The sequence below is a fragment of the Scomber japonicus genome, chromosome 18 (genome assembly GCF_027409825.1).
Source record: "Scomber japonicus isolate fScoJap1 chromosome 18, fScoJap1.pri, whole genome shotgun sequence".
In the NCBI taxonomy this organism is placed as follows: domain Eukaryota; kingdom Metazoa; phylum Chordata; class Actinopteri; order Scombriformes; family Scombridae; genus Scomber; species Scomber japonicus.
The window spans coordinates 24924062-24935303 of record NC_070595.1 but is presented as its reverse complement, the minus strand read 5'-3'; the positions used below and the strand labels follow the sequence as shown (position 1 = coordinate 24935303).

Here is an 11242-nt window from a genome sequence, read left to right as displayed (position 1 = left end):
CTACAGTAGGTCACCTAAGAGCAACCAGCCCAGTGCACACATCCGAACCCTTCTAGGTTCTGTTTCTCCCACGCTCCCACTAGTCAGAAAACAATGGTGCAATGTACAATTTTGCCTTTGCTTGATTCTGGCGGTAATGCCTCTGCCTCTAATCTAAAGCCTCTTGATTCTGTGTTGATAGTGCATTTCTCTTTTTCACTACGCACCACTGCCTACTTTAAGAAAAGCTGGATTGGTTTGCTTTGACAGACAGAAGGGAGCAGCATAGTATGACATTTATCTTACTTGAAAAACTGTCTAATTGTCATGGCACAATAAGCACATTCAAACACACCTTTGATGTCAGCTCTCAGCATATTTTAACATTATCTGTTAAACTTGTACGCACAGACCTTGGTACAAATGGATTCTCAGTTTTCATTCAAACTTTTTTAAAAGGTTGTACTTCTGTATCGATAATCAGACTCACACATGTTTCTATTGCTGTGCTGTGTTGTGTATAAGATGCAGCTTAACCCTCTTCCTGGGTCAAACTGACCCTGTGTGTTTGGACTGTTCCTTCTTTCCTTCCTCCTTCCTTCCTTCCTTCCTCCTTTTCTCTTTCTTTCCTTCCTCCATCCCCTTTCCTTCCTTCCTTCTTTCCTTCCTTCCTTCCTTCCTCCCTTCCTTCTTTCCTTCCTCCATCCCCCTTTCTTCCTTCCTTCTTTCCACCCTCCTTCTTCCTTCCCCCTTCCCTCTTTCCTTCTGTCCTTCCTTCCTCTTTTCCTTTCTCCCTCCCTCCCTCCTACCTTCCTTCCTCCCTTCCTTCCTCCGTCCTTCCTTCCCTGTTTCTTTCTTTCTTTCTTTCTTTCTTTCCTTCCTTCCTTCCTTCCTCCCTCCCTTCCATCCTTCCTTCCTTGACTCAAGGACAACAGGAGGGTTAAAGGCACCAGGTTGGATCTGGCTATGATGACACTCTGTTTCAGCTGTAATATGTGTGTTTTTTTTCATTTCATAGTATAAAATTATTATAAATTAATAACTACTGGTGCATTAAAATAAACCAGTCTTTAAAAGAAAAGCATTTGACACCCCACAAAATAGACTTATGCAACGGTTTTTACGGTATGTCTGAATAATGTATTGTCTACTTATCTACAGTATCTGCATGTGTGACATTTTTGTACACAGGGTCTCAAGGCTTTTGAAAAAAAAGAGAACCGGATTTCAATGAGACTACCTGTTTACATAAAGGCGTGAGATAGGGGCCTTGGATAAAAATAAGTTTAGAGATGATTACTGTAAGACTCAAAAAGATAGCAGTCACACCCAGATTCCTCGCTGCCTTTGACAGACAGTCAATATTTGCACAGTAAAAGCTGATGTTCATCTGGTTATTGCTTAACTCCAGAACACGTTTATCACCCAGTATCGTCTAAACCTGACATAAACATATGACTTCCTCTTATTTACAAGAGATCTTGTTCACTATTAATTTACACATAGACATTAATTATATAAGATCAGCATGCTCTGGCTGTAAAACACTAAAGCATAGTCACTGCTGTTTCTGTTTATACATTTACATAAAGGTAACATCTCAATGTCAGTGGGGTTTCCCTCATGTAACCAAATCATTACAGGATGGTGTGCTTTTTCAGTCCAGCCGTGTACATGACAAGAACGAAATACAGTATAATAAAAATAAAAACATCTACATAATAGAAGCATGAAGAGTCAATAATGCCCTTAAGTGATATAATGAATAATAATAAGAATAAGAATAATGATGAATTTTGAGAAGCCATTCAGAGCCACAGCCCCAAAAGCCATCCTCTAGCTCCGCCCCTGATGTGGAGCAATAAAACACCGATTGCACATCATACAGTACGTGGACAAAAACCATAATGAGATAGGAGATAAAGTACAGAAGATAGAGGATTTGCCTCATCAAGAACAAGAATTATCTGATAGGCTGAAAGTGGAGGAGGGATATCCTATTCACTCAAGGAGGAAGAGAAACAGTAAACCCAAACTGAGACGAGTGGGGTGTGTTAAAAGGAAACCGAAGAAAGTACAAAGGGAAAAGAGCCTCTTCACCCTTCAGAGACAGAGAGAGAGCGCAAGTGTGTGTGTGTGTGTGTGTGTAGGTGTGTGAGGTAACAGACAAGAGAGAACAAGTGATAGAAAACAGATAATAAGGCAGACAGTAAAGTAAAATGAGAGGTATGACGGAGGGGAGCTCACATGTCCCTTGGATCCTCATCATCCTCTGTTTGGGGAGCTTGCTGACCACTGTCACCTGGTACTGGCTCGAGTAAGTGTTCACTTTTCTAACCACCTTTGCTGTAACTGTGCTTTTTTTTGTGTCATGATTTATTTCACAATACTACGCAATATTAAAGGTAAAGTTTCTGGCAGAGAAATGTGGAAAATGTCATTAAATGTCATTGAACTGACTGAAGTTAATTTGTTTCTTTTTGATAGATAATAATAATAATAATAATAATAATAATAATAATAATAATAATGATAATTATACATTTTAATTGTGACGCACTTTTGAAGCAAATCTCAAAGCGCTAAAAAGTAGAAGCATCAATATAAAAGACAGATAAACACATAATTATCAATTATTATATTAATGTCTTTGCCAATTAACGTTCATTCATTTCTTATAAAGTAAGTGTTGAAGTAATGTGAAGTAAAGTGAGTCATGCACTACTAAGGTGGGAATTGTGCCCTTATTATAAAGTGTTAATACAAGTTTCTACATGAGAAAAATTTGTATTGTATTTATATTTAAATTGATATTTTATGATTGGTACGAGTGTGGGGTTTTTTTTTGGGGGGGGGGGGGGGGGGTTTATACCTTCTTACATTTGATTTGCCACATCTCTGCTACAGGTAAAGCAGGTTTTTCAGGCAGATTTTTAAGTTGTGTAGCTTTTGATGTCAGAGGCTTAAAAAATGAGGAAGAAGAGGATAAATCCTTTCAAGCAACACATACTGCAGCACTGACCGGTTTACAGGCGGTTTAGACGTCATGTGAGAGCCATTGTTGTAGCTTAATTGCCCTCAAACTATTGGTAAAGGTATGCTCACATAACATTTCATCATGTGTGTTACAATAATGATGATGGCTAAATGATAATTTAGAAAAGGTAGCTTTTAGACTGAAAAATAATGACACAGAATAAGATCATTATTTATTTTCAATTTTTTTTTCCCTTTAAAAAAAAAAAGAAGAGTGAGTCAGTATGAAGTTAATTGTGTTTCTGTTCTATGAGTGCTGCACCGTGCATGTTATTTGTGTTGTAATTACAGTAATTATAGACAATAGAAGGATAATGTTACAGGATTTATGATCCCTACTGTTTGAGGGACAGGTAAAAAGGGTTGGTTCAAATATGCACATTTGATCTGGAGGGTTAAAGGAAGGATTCACTTGTTTTTTGTTAATTCTATATTTTCTATTTGTATATTTTGAGTCAATTAAAATCAAATGAAAACGATGAAAATAATTAAACAACAACGTGAGAGCAAACTGGAGTTTCTGCTTGATTGACATCAACAGTCAAGTCCATACAATATGTGCCCAGATTTGATTTGATCTGACTTGATTTTCTGGTTTCTACATGTCACTCCTAATCATTTATGTTTTCACAGTGACGTGGAATTTTTTAAATTGCCTTGTCCCAAGAAGGATCCGGGCAAACTACGTGATGTCTGTAAAGGCTGCAGGTGAGAGCAAACACTCGTGATTCCTCCTTAAAAGTTCCTTCAGTTGGATGTTTGAGCTTCACTGTGTAGAATAATAAATGTGGACTTTGACACTAGAAGGCTGTTTTCACATCCAAGTTTCTCTGTGCTCATAGAAATCAGATTTTAAGGGGTGTGACTACAAGCACAATTTGCAACATGACAACTGTTTTGCAAGCCAGTTCTTGTACAATACGCACCTCAAACAAGTGTGATGTGGAAACTTGAAGCTTCCACTGCACATACACTGATTATGGCTTTAACAGTGAAGTATTTGTATATTCATATATTCTGGAATGTGTGTGTGTGTGTGTGTGTGTGTGTGTGTGTGTGTCTCTCACAGGAAGATGATCGATAAAATAAAGCAGCGTTACAATCACACCTGGATAAAGCAAGAGGAAAATTGCCTAAAACTGAGGTAAAAAAAAAAAAAGCCAACATCCTGTCAAAGCTTTAAATAAAAAAACATGTGAGATATGTTTTTCTTTTTTTAATAAAAAAAAAAAAACAACAACTAGATGTAAGAAGTAAAAGTAAAAATGTGCATTAAAATAGAGGCACCTGACTGGCAGATGTCATCCAAGTAACCATTCAATTGGCCATGTGATTTATGGTTACAGACAGTCTTCACCAAGGAACTGAGACTGCTTTTTGGTCAGTTACGAATTTTATGGAAGTAAATTGTTCACATTTTGAAATTCATAACCTCAAAGAATTAAGTAACTGCCAATTTGCATACTTCTTATTTAGCTAATTATGAATAAAGAAAATGAAACTTACCCGTCAGTCAGTGTCAACAGGCTGTATTGAAGTCCTTGTGGTTCCCCAGATCTAAGCTGAGAAGGAAGTGCAATGGCTTCGACACGGCCATCGTCACCCAGGAAAACACTCCGATTGGATCAAGGCTTGTGTACGACGCCGACTGGAAGAAGAACCTTAGGGTTACCCCGAAGATATTCCACGTCTTTACAAAGGTATGCTGCTCATCATTCAAGGATATGACCTCTATCTGAAAATCACCGCCGCGTTACCTGCCCCTGCTGCTGTAGAGGTAATACATTCAAATACTACTACAGTCTACAGTTAGCCGCCAAGCTAGCAGCTTAGTTAGCCGCCAAGCTAGCAGCTTAGTTAGCACCTGACCCTAGAGTAGACCATGATTCGGGTAGAGGTGGTGACTTTGGTTGCTAGGTGACGCTTGGTAGGGGGCGGGGTTTCAGCGGATTCGGCGGGAACGCCCACAGCGTTTGGTAGCAGAGAAGTTTTACATAACTTTGAAGCCTCATTTCATATATTTGGCGATTTTTTTTAATCATTCAAATTTTGCAGAGTGGTTAACAACACCCTTTTCTGTGGTATGTCAAACTCAGAACACATATTTATTTTTACTTTACACAGACTTTGAATTATGTCATCTATGTTAATGTGACTTCAAAGTACAGCTTAACACACATTTAAGAACATATGTTGTTCAGTTGTTAGAATAGAGATGAACTGTTTGTGGAACTAGAGAGGAATTAATTCAGTAAGGGCGGTGGCAGTTTCTGATAATTAATTATTAGGTAATAAATAAATATCAGTGAATTACTGAGTTGTTCCTGATCAACTCTGACAAACAGTAAGAGCTCATTAATTACTAATTAAGTTTGCATTACTGATTAAGTTATTTTTAAGTGTGAGAAGCAATCCAAAATGACAAGTGATGACTTGGCATGAGCCTGTAGCTTTACTTTTACTTTACTGGAATTCCTTGGCAGTTCACAATTAAAACATACACACAATGAATGGCACTGAAACAATTGGACAAACAACGCAGTACACATATTGTACACAAAGCAAAACCGACAACATTTAGAGTCGGTAAAGTTGAGTAGCTTTTTAGCAAACTTTTTAATAGCAATGGAAACTTTTTTTATGTCTGGAATTGTGTCTCTGAATGCACTTAACGGGAAAATGAACAAGGTCACATAGTGGAGGGGCAAGTGATGTTGTAATGTGTGATGTAATGTTACACACAAAACTTTCAGAGTAGCATAAGTTAAGGCCTATTTAAAAAAGATAAGTGATACAAAAGACAAGAGGATGGAACGAGATCTTGTCGAGATTTAGATATGGGCGTCATGGGCATTTGGCACATGGCACACACACACACACACACACACACATACACACACAAAACGATCGGTTTTCTACAGCGTTTGCACGTCACGTTTTGTGTAGTTTTGTTAGGGTCCATTGCTCATAATGACGCAGAACATGCTCTCAGAGTGCTTGAATTTCGGTGTAGCCAATTTGCACTAAAAAAAAGGCCATGTGTAAGCCAGTCAGAATAAACCAATAAAAATAATTTTACAAGCAAGGACGTCACCATCAACAAAATGTGTTTAAATGATTTATTAAGAACAAATGACTGATGAGCATGGTTACACCAAGTCCAACGTAGCAACGGGCAGCACAGACCACCTCAGGACCCTACGAAGGGTACGAAAGTAGAAAGAGAGGAGAGAGTTAGGTGACACAGTTGTAGTGTTGTCCTGCTCCTGAATCTTTGCTGAATAAACTTCAATAAAATAAGTGTATAGCTGCCCCTTCCTCAAGATGTCTTTTTGTCTTCAATGAACAGTATGCCCTAAATAGTGTATACTATGTCTTTATTTTGTTTAATGACTGTGTTACTAATATTAATTAATTGTCTGTTGAATCCAGGAGAATCCTTTTGTGGGTAAAAAATTGAGAACATGCGCTCTAGTTGGGAACGGCGGTATCTTGACTGACAGCAAGTGTGGAAAGAGCATCGATTCAGCTGAGTTTGTTCTGAGGTGAGACAGGCGTCCAGTGTAGTCAATTGAAATGCTGATGACAGTTAATCAACACAATTAAACTCATCTCTGCTGAAATTCCATACAAACATTTCTGTATATTCTTTGTTGGTTTTATTCAGGTGCAATCTACCGCCTTTGAAAAGTGACTATCAAGAACACGTGGGCATCAAGACTGATATTGTGACAGCAAACCCAAGCATTCTCCTAAGGAAGTAAGCAAAATGATGAGTCTCATTTGACTGTCTTCTTGTAATATTCCTCACCTCTTGTTACTTCACATCTGCTTTATTTTCTTCCCCCAGATATGAGTCTCTAATGAATCGTCGCCGTCCATTTGTGGAGAGTCTGCAAAGCTACGGAAACGCTTTGCTTGTCTTTCCTGCCTTTTCCTATAGCTTTAATACAGAGGTGTCCCTGCGTGCCGCCTACACTATTGAGGACTCTGATAGCCCTGCTCAACCCGTCTTCTTCAACCCTGGGTACCTTCGCAATCTGTCCATATTCTGGAGAAGCGAGGGCTTAAAACCAAGACGTCTCAGCACTGGCTTTATCATGACAAGCTTAGCACTGGAAATATGTGACCATGTGGAACTGTATGGGTTCTGGCCCTTCAGTAATCACCCATATGAACTGTATCCCCTGTCTAATCACTACTACGATGACATGAAGGTTTCGCCAATGCACGCCATGCCTGCTGAGTTTAACGTCTTGTTGAAGCTGCACAGTGAGGGTGTGCTCAAGCTTCATCTGGGAAATTGCTGACCATGTGAAAAGTAGTTCCCAGACTTGGGGACAGATGATAGTTCAGGGGCACGGTGCCTCTGGGCGAAGCCAGTCAATCATGAAGTCTTTCACCCAAGCATGGTGGATGTTTGAACTTACAGTTAATGCTAAGCTAGCCTATCAGCAACCAAGACATTTGCACAGAAATCATAATGCACTAATGATAAGACACAGTCCTATATTGTATCTATAACTGTATTTATTGCTGCAAATGTTCCAGCTGGTGTCTGGAGGGAGTAATTTTGATTTAACTATGAAGACTTGGTGTGGTGGGTGGGTAGGGGGTCTCCATCACAGTGCCTGATGTTAAGTTTTTTTGTTTTTTTAATTAATGACAGACATTTGATTGACCATGGGAAGTTTTAGATGACACTGAATGTAATTTAAAGAATTCAGATGCCTCCTTTACATGAAGATTGTCTGAATGAAACACTTACGAAACATCTTATGAAAAGCACCAGCACAAAATATGCAGTCATGTTGGGAGTGACAGTTTCTCCTCGGCACTCCTTAGATAATGGGTTTTGTCACACAAACCTTGATTGGAAACCATCAAGCGTATACTCTGTGGGCAGCCAAATACCAAACAGAGACAGAGACAGAAATACTATTATTAAATACATTCAGGAGGTTCTGTCTCACAAAGGTGGAATGCAAACGTGGGAGGTGTATTGCGCAACTGGGAATGTCACCTTTCCCTCACATCCTCTCACATACGTACAGCTTTCTATTTTTAGAAGTTGTAAGTGACCAAACTTTAAAACTCCTGGCGAGTTAATTTTGAAATAATGTGACTTTATAAATGTGGGTTTATTTTTGGGGGGAAAAAGGGAATAGAGAGTTTAAATTAATAAATGTATATTGTTTAATTTATGTCACGTACCAGTTTGCATGATTTAGTTTATTATTATGATTATGCCATTGTTGTCTCACCAAGTGAAAAAGGAGACTATGTTTCAGTAGTTTGTAATCTAACATGAAGAAAACATACTGTTGTTGTAATTACCTTCAGTTTAATTTATTTGTTGGTTTGAAGTAGATTTATGTGCCAGTATAAGATTTTGACGCCTGCCAACCTGTCAGTATCTACATCAGGCATGTTATACGTCTTTGTAGCGACCAATCTTGTTACCAATACATCCAAACGTCACCAAAGTATTGCTTTCAAAGGAGATTTAGGACAGGATGGTTAAGAAGTTGTGTTCAGCTAGTGGGACTGTGAAAATGAAAATGCCTATTTAGTGTTAACCTTCCTGGGTAACTGACATTTGGAAACCTTGGAGCAGCAGACACAACACTGACATATTATCAGCTTTTAAACTGACAAACATTTTCCAGACATCCAGCAGATATGGATTAACATTGTCTTCTTAGCTATTTTTAGTATCCACTAAACCCTGAGATAAATATCTTAGGTGCTAAATATTCCAGCAGGAAGGAGTATAGTAGTTCCTCTGAAACCAGTAGTTTGTTCTCAAGTTCTCAAGAAATCTCTATTAAATCTTTTAAAATCCTTGTCATGAAGTATTTTAACATTGTGGAACTGCTATTTTTATTTAAGTAAAAATATATATATTAAAAAAAAACATCTCTGGAACTGTTTATTTCATTAATCACAATCCTTGATGAAACAGATAAAAGCACTTGTGTTCAGTTCTCTTCTGAGATTGTACAGATAGATTAACATAGAAAAGTGTCATCAGGAAATTCCTTCCATGGTGGTATCATTATCTCGTCTAGTCCTGTGAACAGAAACATTCTTTACATCTTCCTATCTGCTTGTATTTGAGACTAAACTATGTGTGTGTAGGTGTGGAGTATTCATCATTGCACATTGCTCAGACGTTGCTTGACTGATGATGACCATGTGTTGATGTCATCTGACTCAGATAAAAAGCAGCGTTTGACCTGGACACAGTCGCCTTGACACAGACACGAGGCTTAAAAGTCACTGTTGTGTTAGTGTGTGTGTGTGTGTGTGACAGCTGACAGCTCGGCACATGCAATAACATCCACAGGCAGGACTCAGGGACTTCAGTAGAGGATGACGGCAGGGTGATTCACAAGCTCAGACACACATAAATGGAATAACTCTAACTCTGTTGCTTTCAAACACACACACACACACACACACACACATTCACTCATTCTTTCCATCCCAAATTCAATAACACTTCTCGAGTTTTGTGAAACAGTTTCAGTTTTTATTTCCAAAAGACAGGCAGATTGCCACAAGAGGGTTTTTTTTTTTTGTGTTTGTTTTTTTTGGAGGGAAAAGCATAAACACACAGCACATACACAGATACTGAATAAGGCTAAGGACAGTTGTAAGGCAGTTTCTGAAAGCTATGTCATTACTTTGGTAAAGAAGATGCTCTCTGTGATAGGCGTCATACATACATATATAGAAATAGAAACAGATGATTTGATATTACGGACAGACAGGAAAGCTACTTGTTCCCCATGAACTTATCTTTAAAGGAACAGTCTGAAATTCTATATGCGTGTTTTTTGCGTCAAACCGAGAACCTGAAGAAAAAGATTGATGATATCAATTTCATGTCTGAGAATGTTGTGCGGAGATAATGTTATATCTGGGGCATGTTCAGACCTGGGCCTTGTTTGTGGCTAAGATTATCTCAGTCCCATGAAACTCCCATTTAACATGTTCTGTGGAAATAGGTCCAAGCTCCGCACACACTAGAAGAGTAGAAGAAGGGGGGGAAATCCTGACATTGCTTTATCAAAAATTGAAAAAATACACCCTCCAAGATCTCCAAAGTGTCTTATTTAAACGTGTGATAATGCCAAGATGTCTTAGTATGAGAATATATAGATAAGATGATGTGGATGCCATTATTCTCCATATTGGTATGCCTCAGAGTGCATTATTGTGATTATACCACGGTTCTCTCACCAAATGAAAAAGGAGGTTATGTTTCAACCTTTATCTGTTTACACAGTTTGTAATCTAACATGAATACATACTCTTAATATACTTATACTGATTCGAAGTAGATCTGTGTGCCAGTATACGATTTTGACACCTAACCCTGTCAGTATCTTCAACAGATATGTTATACGTCTTTTTTTTTAGCGGCTAATCTTGTTGTCAATACATTCAAAAGTCACCTAAAGTTTGCTTCAAAGGAGATTTAAGACAGGATGTTTTGGATGTTGTGTGCAGTCAGTGGGTCTGTGAAAATAAAAAAGCCTATTTTCTAAGTGTTAAATCTACAATAACTGATATTTGGCAACTTAGGAACAGAAGACATACGCTGTAAACATAACACTGACATACTATCAGCTTTTAAACCGATATATTTAGTCTTATTATTCTTTTTCTTAGCTGTTTTTGGTTTGCACTAAATCCTGAGAAAATATCTTAGCTGCTAAATGCTCCAATATGTTCACCAGATAGTTTGATAACTTTATCTGGTTGCTTGTTTGGTGCTGAGCAGGTGTAGTGGATTTTATTTTGAAGGGTTTCCACTGAAAACAGCTGCCAGTTGTGGCCAAAAATAAACACTATGAGAGCAGTGAGAGAGAACTAAAAGAGTAAAATTGCAGGCTGGAAAAACCAAATCAATGAGCTGAAAGAGGCTATAAAGCTCTGTGGAGCTAAAGTAAACTGCAAAATCAAGTGATAGTTCTCTCTGTGTTTGTTACTCTGAGTCCTCATTCACATAAAAGTAGACACATAATCCATAGTTAATAAAAAAATAGAGATTGTAGCCACTTTAAACCTGCATTAAGTGATTTTTTTTGGCCACTTGGGGGCAGCAGGAACAATTTGAGAACACAACACTGAGATATGATCAATGTTTAAGTTGATTTGTTGAGGAAAAAGTAGCTTATTTCCACATCCAGCAGTTACAGAGCGATGTTATCATTCA

The 11242-nt window shown here is 38.1% G+C and overlaps 1 protein-coding gene across 1 annotated transcript; it reads left to right on the top strand.

Moving 5' to 3' along the window:
- Nucleotides 1-4088: 4088 nt before the first annotated feature.
- Nucleotides 4089-7325, top strand: LOC128378945 (alpha-2,8-sialyltransferase 8F-like). The gene is made up of 5 exons (XM_053338531.1): nucleotides 4089-4159; nucleotides 4571-4715; nucleotides 6448-6560; nucleotides 6683-6775; nucleotides 6866-7325. The coding sequence occupies exons 1-5, from the start codon at nucleotides 4089-4091 to the stop codon at nucleotides 7323-7325; spliced, it is 882 nt and encodes a 293-aa protein (XP_053194506.1).
- Nucleotides 7326-11242: the final 3917 nt, after the last annotated feature.

What these genes read in the sequence shown, in the direction of transcription:
- LOC128378945 (XM_053338531.1), top strand. Translation starts at nt 4,089, where the DNA reads ATGATCGATAAAATAAAGCAGCGTTACAATCACACCTGGATAAAGCAA. An exon ending in TCAGCTGAGTTTGTTCTGAG is followed by an intron (nt 6,561 to 6,682) that starts GTGAGACAGGCG and finishes GGTTTTATTCAG; the next exon opens with GTGCAATCTACCGCCTTTGA. An exon ending in CCAAGCATTCTCCTAAGGAA is followed by an intron (nt 6,776 to 6,865) that starts GTAAGCAAAATG and finishes TTCTTCCCCCAG; the next exon opens with ATATGAGTCTCTAATGAATC.